The 17,246-nt window shown below is 35.9% G+C and overlaps 1 protein-coding gene across 1 annotated transcript in view; it reads right to left on the reverse strand.

The window, feature by feature from the left end:
- LOC117338294 (serine/threonine-protein kinase SMG1-like) overlaps positions 1-17,146 on the reverse strand; it is a 96,291-nt gene extending 79,145 nt beyond the window's left edge. The window contains exons 1-24 of the mRNA XM_033899586.1: positions 16,674-17,146; positions 16,006-16,145; positions 15,317-15,375; positions 14,571-14,648; positions 13,541-13,622; positions 12,851-12,898; positions 12,427-12,552; positions 11,850-12,020; positions 11,084-11,239; positions 10,403-10,475; positions 9,897-10,045; positions 9,033-9,134; positions 8,226-8,302; positions 7,558-7,750; positions 6,808-6,938; positions 5,709-5,870; positions 4,757-4,866; positions 4,259-4,355; positions 3,581-3,682; positions 2,528-2,713; positions 2,269-2,371; positions 1,773-1,974; positions 1,130-1,260; positions 204-368 (exon numbers count right to left, since the gene is read on the reverse strand). Coding sequence (XP_033755477.1) covers positions 204-368; positions 1,130-1,260; positions 1,773-1,974; positions 2,269-2,371; positions 2,528-2,713; positions 3,581-3,682; positions 4,259-4,355; positions 4,757-4,866; positions 5,709-5,870; positions 6,808-6,938; positions 7,558-7,750; positions 8,226-8,302; positions 9,033-9,134; positions 9,897-10,045; positions 10,403-10,475; positions 11,084-11,239; positions 11,850-12,020; positions 12,427-12,552; positions 12,851-12,898; positions 13,541-13,622; positions 14,571-14,648; positions 15,317-15,375; positions 16,006-16,145; positions 16,674-17,061 — 3,231 coding nt within the window. The 5' untranslated portion in view covers positions 17,062-17,146. The remainder of the gene's footprint in view (positions 1-203; positions 369-1,129; positions 1,261-1,772; positions 1,975-2,268; positions 2,372-2,527; positions 2,714-3,580; positions 3,683-4,258; positions 4,356-4,756; positions 4,867-5,708; positions 5,871-6,807; positions 6,939-7,557; positions 7,751-8,225; positions 8,303-9,032; positions 9,135-9,896; positions 10,046-10,402; positions 10,476-11,083; positions 11,240-11,849; positions 12,021-12,426; positions 12,553-12,850; positions 12,899-13,540; positions 13,623-14,570; positions 14,649-15,316; positions 15,376-16,005; positions 16,146-16,673) is intronic.
- Positions 17,147-17,246: the final 100 nt, after the last annotated feature.

The following is a 17,246-nucleotide window of genomic DNA, read 5'->3' on the forward strand; positions in this document are numbered from 1 at the left end:
TAATGTTCGAGGAATAAGTCCTAACAGACATGCAATGTTAACACAGACCTTGACAGCCCTTGTCAAGGCTCATCAGAAAGATCTTCCATATTTCATGAACGTAAATCTCTGATCCATGCGACCAGTCCAGCCATTTAGGTTGTGAGGAATGAGTAAGGCCACAATGTCGTTACCCATCATCGCCACATTTTCGATGGTCTTACCTGCGTGTTGTTATTTTCTTTCATGTCTCTCAACAGCTCGTGAGCCTGTCTCACAGCCATGGCCGGCATCCCAGCATGCAGTGCTATCTTGATAATGTTGGAGCGTATCCTTGACAACCATTCTAGACATGTAGCTTTGTTTGTTCGGAAGAATGTTCGAACGACCTAAAACAAAATAAAGTAGTTAATGTACAGTAAAACACTGCTAACTCGATCCACTAAGGACCATGTCAATATTTTGAGGAATAAAGGTATTTGAGTTATCAGAGATTAGTCCTAGATCATTATAGGTATTGATCGTTAATATGTTACACTATACTCACTGAATGCCTATTCAACATTGTTGACATTTAGTATGTTTTTATTTATTATTCTTCTACAAAAAGGAAGACTTAAAGATCTGACAAGATTTATTTTTTTATAAAAATGTATAAACTGCAATTCAGTCATCCACTTTTGTTTTTACACAAGGAATCTATCAACCAAATATTATGACTCTTGGAGTCATGGTTAATGAGAAGAAGTAATTTAAATGGAAAAGTTGAGTAAGTGGAGTTCTACTGTAGATGGCTGTAATATTCATCTTGTTTTTTTTACATTATTCACTAAAGCTATTTAGATGCGAGCTGTTTCAACATTATTCACTATAGCCTATGTGTTTGTTATTCACTACACCAATTGCTCAATATGATGTCATTTATATTAAGACATCAAACACTTACACCTACAAGTCGTTTTACAGAACTAATTACCTATGTTAGTTTATGGACAATGTTACTAGGCATCAATATAGGACCTCTTCGAGTACTAAAGATTTATTTTTTTCTTCTAAAAATTACCTCTTGTAAAGACGGCATCAGCGACAAATTACTTTATTTTTTTCTTAATTTCTGAATAAAATTTGTTAACATGCAATCCTAGCTTACTTTGGGCGCCATTGGCATAGCAGCCGCACATCCCTCATAGGCATTGTAGAGTAACTTCTCCAACTGTTCCATAAACGACAAGAGGAGCTGGACTCGAAGGTGACATCCAAGTTCTCCACTCTTTTCTCCTGCTGTAGACAAAGGGATGTATTTGTCAGACAAAATACATACTGAACTTAACAGCAAGGATTGGCAAGACACACAGACAGACAGGATATCACAGACTACTCAACAGTAAAGATTGGCCAGACATCCAGTCGGACAAAACGTCAGGGGACTGTACTCAACAGTAAAGATTGGCCAGACACTCAGTCAGACAAAACGCCAGGGGACTGTACTCAACAGTAAAGATTGGCCAGACACTCAGTCAGACAAAACGCCAGGGGACTGTACTCAACAGTAAAGATTGGCCAGACATCCAGTCGGACAAAACGTCAGGGGACTGTACTCAGCAGTAAAGATTGGCCAGACACTCAGTCAGACAAAACACCAGGGGACTAAACTCAACAGCCAAGATTGGCCAGACAATCGGTCGGACAAAATGTCAGGGGACTGTACTCAACAGCAGAGTGAAAAAGACTAATTATCCATATGATAACCTCCTTCTAATATTTACCTGAAACATGTTTTTTAAAATCTTTACCTTTCTTATGCTCTCCCTTTGATTTGTCGGTATCCTCCTGTAGGTGGCTCTGCATGTCTATGGCGACTTTCTTTATCACGCCCTCTATTGACGTGAACGTGTCCTGAGGTTTACCGAGTGGCGTCCTCAGACGATTTAACACACAGTACTGGGCTGCCTCCCAGGTGGCCCAGAACCACAGCATACCTTCATTACCATCAACCTAGAGTAGACAAAATAATTGAGATCAACTCCTTTAGTTACTTTGTGGAATCAATGACAGAAAAATGAATAAATGTAGTACAAATTGCGTCAGAGAAAGCCTTCTACAATAAACTCTGTAACAGTACTATTATAACGGGGAAAACAATATTTGTATTTTGTTTCCTAATAGTTGTAAACATTTCAAAGTTTTCAAAATTCATATCAAGGAAAACAAATCTTCTGGGTTGATATTTCATGTAGATTTTCAGGATGCTGTAAAATATTTGCACCAAACACCCTCTGTATTACTTACAAAGTCTCGGAGATTGAAAGTGTCGGAGGAATGACGTGGGTCCTGGGTTGATGACTGGCAGCTGTAGAACATTGCTTCCAGCCAATTCCAGCTTCCAGATTGTCTGTTTATACATAAGGTAGGAATCAGACTCAGAGACATCAGTGTATAGAAATTTAGAGAAAAATAGAGAAAAGTAGAGAGATGAAAAGAGATAATTTTTGATGGACAAGAAAAGATATGTAGATATAAACAGATTATAGAAATGATATCAACTTACACAGGTTGGGTGTTGTTGAGGATGAAGGCCATCACATGTCTGAAGTTAAGAGAGTGGAAACCCCCGCTGGGGATCTTACTCATGTGGTAACCCTTGGCTAGCCAGGCGGCAGTGACCCCCTCGGCACCCTCCTGTAAACTGACCGCCTGGTCACTGTCATCGCATAGGTGTAGTAGACTGGTCAGTCTGCCAAAACAGATCAAACAATTGTAGTCTATACTGTATATGTTTAAAGTCTTTGACGCTGTAATCTTATTTTAGCATTTTATGCATTGAAGTGCTTGTGCTAAATTATGATTGCATTGAAGTGCTTGTACTAAATTATAATTGCATTAAAGTGTTTATGCTAAATTCTGATTGCGTTGAAGTGCCTGTGCAAAATTATAATTGCATTAAAGTGTTTGTGCTAAATTCCGACTGCATTGAAGTGCTTGTGCTAAATTATGATTGCGTTGAAGTGCTTGTACTAAATTATGATTGCATTGAAGTGCTTGTGCTAAATTATGATTGCATTGAAGTGCTTGTGCTAAATTATGATTGCATTGAAGTGCTTGTACTAAATTATGATTGCATTGAAGTGCTTGTGCTAAATTATGATTGCATTGAAGTGCTTGTGCTAAATTATGATTGCATTGGAGTGCTTGTGCTAAATTATTACATTGAAGTGCTTATGCTAAATTATGATTGCATTGAAGTGCTTGTACTAAATTATGATTGCATTGAAGTGCTTGTGCTAAATTATGATTGCATTGAAGTGCTTGTACTAAATTATGATTGCATTGAAGTGCTTGTGCTAAATTATGATTGCATTGAAGTGCTTGTACTAAATTATGATTGCATTGAAGTGCTTGTGCTAATTGCAGTTCTGTATATAGTTTTCTATGGCAAGTAACATGGGTGCTAATTCATTATTCCAATAATATGTATGAATTTAGTTGAGCTTAAATTTGAGTGTGCCAATAAATTTGCTTTGATACAGTAATTTTATAATACCGATGGTGTTTCTCATTAAAACTCTTTAAAAGACCCTATACATTGGTTTGTTAGCCTCACCTAGTAGTAACATTGACTGGAAGGAGTTTGAGCAGCCTGAAGAATGCCTCCCTAACCGCTACCCTGTTGTCTGTTAGCTTATATACACTCAGCTTCACGCTTCTGAAACACAACCAAGGTAATAATAAGTTCAGATTAAAGTCTCAAACTCAGAGTTAAAACTTGATGTTTCTCAATGTACAGGTCTGTTCATTCATGTGGACAAACCAGTTTGTCAATTTTCTGAATGTAACATATATGTAACATCTTGTCAGAAAGCAAAGTAAAAGCTCTTATTTTTCGTCCTTATTTATTGAATGAATAACTCTAGTAAAAAGGGTCAAGTCTATCAGTAATAAAAACAGATGACAAATATTACAGGAATTAAATTAAATGAAATTTCATTCCATGCATAATTCTTCAGACACTATAATTGTAATAGTGATATCCTTTTCTTGTTTTTTTTTTGTACAGAAAGATGAATACATATCAAAATTAATGAAAATTTCTGACTATGTATATTAATTAGATGCTCACCAATTATTAACAAACGTTCAACACGTTTTTTTGTTTTTGTTATAAAGTGATATTGATGCTTGAAATCATAAAACAAGATATTATTATACAATATGTTCAAACTAAGCGGAGCTGTCTATAATGTCTGACATTACTTAAATGTGAGAGCTAACTTCTCTTTACCTCTGCATTATAGAAGATGGGAGGTTGTTGTTCATCCTGAAGATGCTCTGTAGACACTGACAGATCGACATGGTGATTTGGAGATCCTGATTGTGACCTGTTCAAAATAATAAATCTGATATAAGTATCTTTTATTGATATTTACAAACAGCCAACTACAGATCTTTCTTACAGTTTAAACTTTGTGCCAGAAAAAAAGTACTTTCCACAGTTGTCACGAAGTGGGCCACAAATTGCAGCATGTGCCATTTACTTATTGATGGTGATGGAATGCTGAAATTTTGTATGTAAGTTCTTTTGCTGTCAAGTCAAATTTGGACAGCTCAAAAAAAATGTTTTCAAAACAAATATTGCTACATTTTGAACTTCAGTTAAATTTTACATTTAGCTCTATTTTCCATCAAAGCAGGAGCTCATGTTACATATCTCACACATATTTTTTAGGATTTTGTTTTTTGATAACTACAATATAAACCATATAAATATCACAATACTTACCTAGGTGTATCACAACCCTAATAAGGATGACAAAATCGTCCATGGAGAAGATATGAGTGCTACTGTTGAGACTGGAGATGATGTCATTGATCCACTTAAGACACAGGCACCTATGAGACAAAAAAAATATTTGATAGAAATTTTAATAAATCATCCTACCGCTAGACAACCATGTCTCAAAAGATACAGAGTGAAAACTTGGTAAAGCTCTGTGCCTCCAAATATACAGAGTGAAAACTTGGTAAAGCTCTGTGCCTCCAAATATACAGAGTGAAAACTTGGTAAAGCTCTGTGCCTCCAAATATACAGAGTGAAAACTTGGTAAAGCTCTGTGCCTCCAAATATACAGAGTGAAAACTTGGTAAAGCTCTGTGCCTCCAAATATACAGAGTGAAAACTTGGTAAAGCTCTGTGCCTCCAAAGATACAGAGTGAAAACTTGGTAAAGCTCTGTGCCTCCAAATATACAGATTGAAAACTTGGTAAAGCTCTGTGCCTCCAAAGATACAGTGTGAAAATTTTCTAAAACTCTTTGCCTCCAAAGCTACAGAGTAAAAACTTGGTAATGCTCTGTGCCTCCAAAGATACAGAGTGAAAACTTGGTAAAACTCTTTGCCTCCAAAGATAGAGTGAAAACTTAGTAAAGCTCTGTGCCTCCAAATATACAGTGAAAAGACAGTAAAGCTCTGTGCCTCCAAATATAGAGAATGAAAACTTGGTAATGCTATCAGCTTTGTCCCCTGCAGTCAGTAATGATTACAATAAGTTGAAGCTTGCAGATAACAGTTCCAGCACCGCCCCAACACATACTCATTAACAGCCGAGTTGACTATAATACAATAGAGTAGTCGGTATCTTGATCAATGCTGAGACTCAACCTGGAGACCATTTGATCGCCAATGTCCTGTCAGTGGACCACAGTGACTCCAAAGTATAAATAACATTTTACTCACCGACTGTCGTAGGATGTACTGGTGCTGGCTAGGAGTCCAGTGAGTAGCCTAAGAACTCGTGAGAAGTTGTTACTAGTCGTCGGACTGACATTGGCCAGTACCGAGCCTTCCCTGAATGAGTTCTGGGTTAACAAGCTGCTACTCGATATGAAGTTTCCATGTCTACAAAAGAAAAATATAAATTATGATCTACTACATAACACTTTTTGGTTGCTAGTAATGTATACACTATCTCGGAAACTGAGAAACTAACTAGTAATGCATACACTATCTCGGAAACTGAGAAACTAACTAGTAATGCATACACTATCTCGGAAACTGAGAAACTAACTAGTAATGCATACACTATCTCGGAAACTGAGAAACTAACTAGTAATGCATACACTATCTCGGAAACTGAGAAACTAACTAGTAATGCATACACTATCTCGGAAACTGAGAAACTAACTAGTAATGCATACACTATCTCGGAAACTGAGAAACTAACTAGTAATGCATACACTATCTCGGAAACTGAGAAACTAACTAGTAATGCATACACTATCTCGGAAACTGAGAAACTAACTAGTAATGCATACACTATCTCGGAAACTGAGAAAACTAACTAGTAATGCATACACTATCTCGGAAACTGAGAAACTAACTAGTAATGCATACACTATCTCGGAAACTGAGAAACTAACTAGTAATGCATACACTATCTCGGAAACTGAGAAACTAACTAGTAATGCATACACTATCTCGGAAACTGAGAAACTAACTAGTAATGCATACACTATCTCGGAAACTGAGAAACTAACTAGTAATGCATACACTATCTCGGAAACTGAGAAACTACTAGTAATGCATACACTATCTCGGAAACTGAGAAACTAACTAGTAATGCATACACTATCTCGGAAACTGAGAAACTAACTAGTAATGCATACACTATCTCGGAAACTGAGAAACTAACTAGTAATACATACACTATCTCGGAAACTGAGAAACTAAATGCAACTTCTGAAGGTTGTCAATGCTTGGCGAAAATTAATATAAGTTTCATTTCTGCTTCTTCATTGTTATCTAGATAAGACATCAGATATATGTAAGTACATACCTGGTACAGTGAGAGAAGAGAGCGTTGAGGATAGCGTACTGTATGGCAGGATACCTCTCGGCCACTGACACCTCAAGGGGGTCAAAATGACGACTGATTAGGTCAAATATACTGGGGGACAGTGCCCACATCTGAAAACACACACAGAGTTGACTGAGTCATATGGCAAGCACCTGATAATAAGAACCGAGTATGATTCATGTTCAAAACACTTGATAATAAGAACTGAGTATGATTCATGTTCAAAACACTTAAGTTTATTTCTGGCTTTATCAAAAAAGATTTGTAGATATTCAGCAAAAATGAATACAGTAGGTCTTTTTGTGTGTGATTTTTTAATTCTATGCTCGAAAAATACGAAAAAAATGAACCCCTTGAAAAAGCTGACTATCTGGTTTATCCCGAAAACATTTACTGGATTTTTCGATCTGATCAATCCATGATCTGACTTTTTTTCAGGTCCTTCTACTGAGTTAATCCACTTCATACTGAGTATTACTAAACGCAATATGTCCCCTACCGACCCCTGCTAAAAATAGTAACAGTGACTTTGACCCAAAAACTGTGTACACTCAAAAATTGTCCCGAGACATTATGGTCCTTAACAACTGTGTGTTGTTTGATCAAAATCTTCAAGGAATGATGTCGCTAGAGGCTGACAATATTTGGCATTACATACATACATTCAAGATGGACGGACAGAGAGGGGAAACCTATAGTTTCACCGGTATGGGACGAATAACACAGTACAGCTATAAGGTTATTCTTGGTGTTGCCAATCTCAGCCAGAGCACACAGGTTGAATACACAGACAGTCTGTGCATGGGAAACAGTGTAGTGTGTAGCCTCAAAAGGGTTGTTGGGGATGAGGTCCACCATCACTTTCTCCCCCGCTTCCAATAACAACAAGTTGTATGCACGCTGTAGGTCACCAACGATAAACCTGTCAACGTAGATAGAACATGGTTACCTATATGTCACCTTTCATTACCATAGAAACCAGAATTATTTTGGGACACCAATATTCACCAAATTTTCATTACATTAGGTAAGATATCTTGTTCAAATACACTTACAATAGATGCTACAAATCCAAAAGTTCCATAACCAAATTCAAACTCCTACCATGTCCCCATATTAAAAGCTTACATTTAATATTATGAAATAAATATCTGGATGTCTGAGTACATTTAACCTGTACAAAAGTTCGATAAGGATATGCGACAGTTTGACGTACTAACAAGAGGACCAGATGACCTGTATCGCTAACCTGGATATTGCAGTATAGTAGTGAATACAAGAAACACTCTACACTTCTAGATAAGTGAAAGAATTCTAAAGAATTTACTCTATTTTCCCTATAACACCTATCAGCTATATTTTATTTAATCATCACAAACGAATATATCTCGTCTTACTTGTAGGCTTCCTCCAGTAACGGGACACTCTTTAGAGCCATGACATCATGGTACAGAGCCATCAGTTGTTCCACAACCTGTCAACAAACAAAACCTCACTGTTCATCCAATTATCTACTTACTGGGTTTATAACCCCAGGAACAGCCAAGGTCATTTTGAGGCAGGGTCTCCTTATAGTAGTTGGTGACTACCTCACTGAACAACATACAGGAGACCTGTCACATGCCATTTGTTACATGCTGTTTTGATCAATTGAGGCAAAGTGTCTTGCCCATGGACACAACCACAGCAGCACAGACTGGCTAAGAAACACAAACCAACATAGGTAATAAGCGTCAAACCACACACCTCGGATCTTCACCCTGAGGTTACATGGCCAGTGCTCTAACAGACTGAGCTATCAGAAGCCCCTCGATTGATCATCTGAGATTATTCTACAACTGATTTGACAAAACCAGAAAAGACAGTTGAAGTAAGAAAACCAACAGGTACAGATCGGGATCGAGGTGGTTCAGGGAATGCAAGAGTTAGAGAACCAAGGGGTACAGCTATTCTTATAAATGTTTAAAATATAGCAATTTACACAGACAAAATTAATATCTGACAGTAACACAGATTTGTAAAGACATTACAATTTTACCAGAAATCCTGTCCTGGATTAAATTTCAGTGTTATTAACAATTAATATAAACATGCCATTGTCAAAGCAATCATTTATCACATGAGGAAACATTTTTAATTCCTACGACTTGGTGACTAAAGAAGAAACCTTTTAATGACAGGGACTATAGAAATTTGAGTTTTACCTCCTCACTCTGCGAGAATCGACACTGTTGTAGCAGTGAGCCAGGTACAAGGAGCTGTGACAGGAACGTCACTGTCAGCTGTGTTCCGTACATTTCTATCACCTGAAATGAACATCGGTACTATAGTCACGATGGACAGAAATAATCATGACAACACTCTTGACAGATCAAAATTAATTCTTCTATAATTATCACAACCATAAACAAGAGTCGTGATGGACGGAATTAATCATCACATCACAGATCAACCATCAAAACCATAAAAAAAACAAAAGGCCCCAAGGGCCTTTATCGCTCAAAAAGTTTTTTTGCTACAGACATTCAATTCATCATATGTATATAGCAAATTATCTCCACAAAAATAATCTTGATATAAATATTGTATCAAAATTCAATAAACTATGTAGATTTCCTTTGACATTTACATCAAGTTAAATCATATCTCATTCATTTTTCTTCATAATGAAATATTAGGGCTATTCCAGTAAAATATCTATCCCACCCCAGGACTTCAGGATTTGTGAAGGGGTACCATCCATAGAATTTATTTAATAAATTACAGAGGTTATATGAAGGAAATCCAACCATGGATAGAAGCGATATATTTTTGAGTCCTGGTGTCAGGTATATATTTGAATGGAACAGCCCTTATTAATAGCAGATATCACAAAGAGGGATTTTCCTGTAGGATATTTCTGCGATGAGAAAATATATTCATCTGATTCTCACGAAACAAAAACATTTCGACAGAGAAACCTATCTTATCATTGATGAAACATTTACTGATGAAGTGACAAACCCTGGAAGCACTACGTAAATGAGATACGGACATTGTCAATAAGTTGAATATGTAAGACAACTGACCTTCTGTGTAGTGGTCAGCAAAGAGTGGATGTACTTGTAGCTGACGAGGCCAACACGTCCAGTCTGAGTGAGAATGAAGGACAGGAGACAACTACTGTGGATCACTTCTGTCTGTAGCTGGTGGACCAATAGGCACACACAACTGTTTGCTAATAAGAATACAAAATATACCAGGTAGGTAAAATTATGTGTACAAATAATTATAATTTTTGATTTTTTAACAATATTAGAATTCTACTTAATTAAAAAAAGCTATGATTCAAACACTATCTCAATGACAATATAAACATAGGGTTATAGAAAATAGTTGCTAATTTTCTCTCAAAATTATTTGATCATCAGCTAATACAAAGTACAGCTAAACAGACAGTTGTGGCTCAATTTATCTCATCTACGTACCAAATTTCTTCAAAATCAGACAATACCTACATTTTGAGCAAAGTCAAAAGAAGAAGAGGAAATTTAAGACAGACATAACTTACCTGTAATAGACAGACATAACTTACCTGTAATAAGTACAGACTCTGAGAAGTAGTTCTTCACAACTGTCTCTACACTCTTCACAATTCTGTCCAGGACCTAGTCAACAGTAAAAAACCTAGTACAGGACTTAGAACCTTAATACATCATCACAATCGAACTACCACAAAATATATTGAAAAATAATGTAATGATTTTATCTTCCAAGTAAAGATTAAATACCGAGATATAATTTTCATTCTGACTCAAAAATGTAAAGTACCAATAATTCTGCTGTGAAAATATTTTATGATCTATGAGGGCTGTTTAACAAGAACATGTGCATTGTAATATTGCAAAGTAACTATGAGATGTAATGAAATGATGTAATTTAACAATACACAGAATTATCTATATTTTCAGGTATTAAAAGGGGTAAGAGGCTACGACCTGGAACTTTTTTCCATTTAACCAATGAGATGGATGTTAAGTACATATTACCCACCAACCAGCATATAAAATTTAGGGACTAACTGAAATCTCTTAATCTTTAATGCCCCACAATCTGATATGATACTGTTTGAACAAAACTATTTTTTCAGTGGTCCTTGTTAGACATCTCCTGCTGGGTAGATATCTTCCTGGAATAGCCGTAAGCTACAGAATTAGTGAATTTTTGTAAGTTTAGGGTCAGCACTACAAGTCCTATATGATGGTTACAGACTAACCTCTATGATATACTCGCGTGTGATCTGACTACTATTTCCAGGCTGTAGGCTGTCGCCGAGGCTTTTCACCACTGTCGTAAACACTTTAAGGAGGGCGGAGATTTTACACACACAGTCCTCCTCATAGGCACGATCAGATCCACTGTACGTCAAGTCCTACAGAAACAACAATACATTATTTACATCACAGTGAGAATATAATAACAATGACAAGACCAACAGGGTCTTTTAAATTCAAATCTCATCAATATAGACCGGTACATGAAGATTTCCGGTAACAGGTTGCTATTTGTACAAAGGAGCATTCCTCTGTCGAATTAATACAACCAGCCAATCAAAAAAGTGAGAAAAACGAAAGTATTCAACCTAGGAGACTACATATGAATTTTCAGATTTTATGATTCTATGTTCTCCGGGTATCTGCCCAGAGATTATGGAGAAGACAATTATTAATGTATCATTGTGAATACATTCATGTGTATAAAAGTGTTCATTGTTTTCATGTTTGATGCCTGAGGAACCATAAATTATTACAACCAATCAGTATTTGTTTAATATGATGCATTCATGAAAGTTATGCAACAAAATCAATGAAAGTTTACGCGACAAAATCTTTAAGTATCTTAAAATCATCATCAAGTAGGCCGTTGGTGTACACCAGTACCTCGACAAATCCCTTTGGCTTCCAGAAACTCTCCAACAAAGAGATGAGCATGGGAAATCAATATCTCGTTTATTGAGGATGCGAAACTAATTAGTGCATTACCTCAGCGTACGCCTCCATATCTTCCAGGAACTGTCCCAGTAGGGTGACAGAAAAGGACAAGTCCAGTACCCAGAATGTGTGGAAATCAATTAGAGCTGAAGATGTAAAATCTATCAGCGTATCCTTCTGTGACGAATCTATGTGCCAGCCGACCAGGATGTCCACTGTGTCCTATAGAGAAGGAAAAATCATTGTACACAATTGGTGTCAGAAGTTGGCCAGTAAATTTAATATTGGTGATCTACTTGTATATGACTTCAAAATTTTTATTAATATTGTAAAATTACACATGTTATTAATGATTGTAAAAGAACACAATCTTAATATCTAATAAATAGTTAGAAAAGTGATTTTGTTTAATAAATAATGATGTGACTAATGTGTAAAACATAACCAATGTGAAATCATTTTCAGAGCAGTATCTCTGAGGTAAACAATTTCTTCTGTCACTTTCAGAAAATTTTAAGAAAAAAAAAAAAAAATAATTTAACATGACAACTACACACAAATAGAACAAAATGAAGATTTAGAAATAACACATTCAATGTGTCCCCAATGTCGCAAGGAGAAAACCTACCCTGAAGTGGGAGTCAAACACATGCTGGTAGTGTTTGGCTATGTGTAGAATGACATTGATGACCGATATCAGTAACTCTGGAGTGTCCGCATTCTCCAACAGGGTCTGGACATTGGTCATCACCATCTGTTACAGAAACATAATACAATCAACATCTAAGTCAGGTTTTATTTATACAAGGAACATAGATCAAGTTTGATTCCTGATTCTTTGAACATCTAAGTCAGGATTCATTTATACAAGAAACATAGATATAAGTTTGATTCCTGATTCTTTGAACATAAAGTCTATCAAAATCTTGACTGCACTTATATGATTCCTGTGTCACAGCTCTTTCGACGGGATGCTATTGTCTTGAATACCTTTAAAGTATAGGTTTCCAATAATCTTTAATTCATATTTTAACTATAATATGAAAACTCACCGGCATCAAATTTCCAGTTGACTGCTTCTTCTCATCATACTTCAATGCCTTGGAAAGGAAATGAACATAAATTTATTTTACGATTTTCACATTTACTAACACAATGAAAACTTTAATGAAAATTCTTTTTCAAAATAAAGCAAAGTGAGTGGGTGCATATAATTATGGTTATCTGCAATAAGTTCACAAATATGTCAGGTATGATTTTTGGCCCTTCAGGATACATCTTTTTATATACTTGTATGATGTTTAACATTTGACATTTATGTCCATCAAAATACAATCTGGCATGAAACTCCATGATGTGATGTTATGTAATTAATTCTGTCAAACTGTCTTTTACACAAGTTTTTATTTCAAAAGTGGTCAAGTGTGAACGTTTGGTCCTTTAAACTTGACCAACGATTATCAAAATCTAATCTTGATGTTACGATTGTGTGATTATAAACTTAGTCTGCTGATCAGGAGTTTATGACAAATTGATTTTGTACACATTCTTCTACCAAGCTCTGTGCTATGGATATACACAGGGAGAAAACAATTACCATATAACCCCCCCCCCCCCCCCCCCCCCCCCCCCCCACACACACATTTAGCATTAATTTTAATTGTATTCAATTAATTTTTTCATGAAGAAAATGATATTGTAACACTGAATGAAAGAGATATAAGATATAAGTTGACACGAACCTCAAGCAGTGAGTCCAGGAAGAGAGACTTTATATCGTCCTCGATCACATTGTTTGTCTGATCAAACAGCCAATGGAAATATCTGCAAAAAATAAATATTTAATTTTACTTTCAAATTCATTATCAATTAATCTTTACCTTAAATATTTGATTTTACTGAAGTATATGATACAATATCTACCACAATACGCTGTGTTTTTCCACTCTCAGGCCATCGTATAAATTTGCTGACTGTTGGATATATATGTTATATTCCACTAGACTAAATGGAATATAACTTTCCGGCTTTTTGATTGGCCAAGAATTCAAACTATGACCAGAGCTGCAATTGTTATTAACGTCATCAATAATCGAATGACATCACATCACCCTGCCATCACTTGTACACCTTATTTGCATAGGTGGAATTAGACTTGCTAAAGCTCGTGTCTTTTGTAACTTAAAAAAATAACTCAAGTGAAATAAATTCCATATCCAACAACCATTTGTTGTTTAACTTCTATATCATTAAGGAAATTACAATAAATGCTTATCCAATGTGAGGACTCAAGAAATAAAGGAATGCTGTGCATGGTGGGTGAAGGAGAAAATGTATCTTATTATATGGTTCTGTTTGAATAAAATCACTTCTATTGGTGGTTCCTGTTTGCCAAACTTGAGTCCTCTTTTTGGGTAGATATCTTGCTGGATTAGACCAGAATGTTTATTCCATGTAGAATATTTGTATCAAGTATCTTTCTTTTCAGTGTACATATATTTTCTAAACTCTTGTCTACTTTATTCCATATTTATGAGATGCACTTTGACATTTTCAATTGTTGAGAAATACAAATACTATTGAATAAAGACTCAATTCGATATCCTGATCTCCCAAATTCTAAATGGACACTGTCAACTCAGCTGTAAAAGCTCCAGTAATTAACCCTATATAGATCTGCGATAAGAAAATTTAAGAAAGTCTATGTAAGCTCTGTGATGTCGGCAAGATGAAACCTAGTAATAGGCAGATTCATAAACCAGTAGCTAATACCTTTGAGCATCATGTCCCATAGTCCCTCCAACAATGCCAACACAGGCAGCAATCTCCTGCTTAAGCTCCCGAGATGTTCTGAAAAAAAAATTGTTAGTACCGGTAATCCATTTCAAACATTCAGAAATAGATGAAACATTTTTTATATACTGTATTTATCCTGCAAGAAACCCAGGTTTGATGATAATTCCACTGAACAGCAATGTCTATGGGTGAGCTTCAAACTAGATTTGCACTCATTGTCCGATAAATATATCACCTCTAAAAGGCTCAACATGCATGACCATATTCTCAATGTCAAGTGACGTAATTAAAATATCTTATTATAACATAAATCTAAATTGTGAATTTCTATTAATGATAAAAGTCTTTTACTTGAAAAGCTATTAATGTAGACACTTCACAGCTAATGGAAAAGTAAACATGATGTGCATGATTGATTCAGGTAGCCTTCCAAAGTACAAGTTATTGCAAATTGAACTATCCTTCCAGATTTTCAGGAGTGTAGCGAATTCAAACCAAGTAAACCCTACAAGACATCTCAAGGCTGCATATTGCTTTCTCAAAGTATAAATTTGGATGATGTCTTGTTCCTGCTCTGTTTTCTTGTTGAATTTCCAGGGTTTTTTTTTTTTGGGGGGGGGGGGGGGGGGGTTCTTTTCTTTTCTCAGCTATATTTACATTTTCTATCATGATTCTCTCATAAATACCAGAATAATCATACTCTAATATTTTAATATATTTACCTTTCATAAAATATATCTTGCAGTTCAACCAAAATATCATCTGCCATCTTTGAAGCAGCCTACAAGAAGAAAGAAGTTCAAATCATTAATTTAAAACCAATTATAACAAAATAATATTTCAATCTATTCTATGTGAATTTGATAAACTTTTACTGGACTGAAAAGCAGTTATAATACAAATCAAAATTATCTGTATCAATGCCAAGTTAAGTACATGGTTATTACCAAGTAACTAATCTCTACAGATCTTCTATTAAGATGCTGCTTATTAGGGAATATATTTTCTTTTTCGTGGAGAATAATCAAAATCCATGGGGATTGCCATCAGCAACTAGCCCAAGAGTGACCAGTCTTTTTATTTCCTCATCACTGGGGATCAAACCAAAGTTTTCAAATAATAAGTGGTCTGAAGCTTGAGGCCAAAATAAAAGTAAAGGTGGTTTGGCGTAAACATTGTTTTTTAAAGATTTGACCGTTCCGGATAGTTATGTCTGGAAGTTGCTGTGCAGGAACTACTTCTCCCAAACCCAAATAAGGTTGGTGTGTGCTTCTTTTTCAGAAACAAATGAATGAACTGATGGGCATTACAATTTCTTCAAAGCATAAGTGTAATAATTATGTCTATCTAATTATTTTTTTCTCACTTATACTGATTTTTGAAAAAAATATACAAAGGTGGGACAAATGACCTTTGACCCCTCTCCTGTCCTCAGGTAATCCTTGAACTGCTTTGCTGCTGTAAGCCGCCTTTCTCTGTCACCTTCTCTTACCACACGACGGATGTACTTGGATAGACGGGACTCATCAGAGAAATATCGAGATGAGTCACCTAATTAAAAGAGGGGGGAATGAATAAATCTGTCGCAAAATCAGAATTCATGAATACAAATATGCAATTTGATATTTGTCATTTAACAAAGAACTGGTCATTTGATATGCATCAGTTACTTAGTTCCCTGTTATGAGAGCAGAACTTCAACTTAAACTTACCATGTATGTTGATAACACTGGCTTGTTCCTCATATTGCAAAGCAATAAAGTCCTTATTAAAATATTGTGATGAAGAAATATAACTTTGTGTTTCCATTTAACTTCTTACCACCTGTTTACGTATATATTCCCGGTTAACCAACTGTTATAGCAGAATCAAGTGTCTGACAAAATTGATAAACATCATGTCCACACAAACAAAATCTAGGTGAGATATATTACAATGAGAACTTGTCCATCTGGCAAGTTGTAGTGTTATCAGACGAGGTCAACTTGTTGACACTGGATACACAGAAGTTATTCAAAGTGGGTTTGAACGTTGCTGTCATAAAGAGTTATTATTTTGAAACTTATATATTATACATACCCGAACGCTTCGAATCCGACCTCGGGGAAGATGCTGACGTAGGACCATGGTATCCACCTGCTTTCGATTCGTATCGACCCCTGCCTGATGATTTTGGAGGGGGATAATATCGGCGTTCTTCGTCCCTTTTGGACCTTGTACCACCCATGCCCCCATTTCTTATGCCATTTACCTTTGTCGATGATTTTGTGTCCGTAACTCTACGCGACTCTTTCCCCTTTTCTGAAACTTTAGTCTCAGCGACCTTTTGGGTTTCCACCAAAGTTGCATTTTCGTTCGAGTTGCTGGCTGTTGTTTTCTCTTTAGTTGAGACTTGACTACTTTCTGAAGCAACACCATCCTTCTTGTCTGGTGGCTTACCCTTCACCCCACTCGACTTTTCACTCATTACAGTAGACAACCCTTCAAAAACATTATAATTTACTTCCTACCATGATGAATATAGGCTAAAACTGAAAATCAACAGTCCGCCATCTTCCTCCCAAATTTACATAAGTCCGCACTTAATGTTTTCATATTTTTATATTTCTATCTATCAAGCCTATTTTTTAATAATAATTGGGTTATATTTTA

The sequence above is a fragment of the Pecten maximus genome, chromosome 1, assembly GCF_902652985.1.
Source record: "Pecten maximus chromosome 1, xPecMax1.1, whole genome shotgun sequence".
In the NCBI taxonomy this organism is placed as follows: domain Eukaryota; kingdom Metazoa; phylum Mollusca; class Bivalvia; order Pectinida; family Pectinidae; genus Pecten; species Pecten maximus.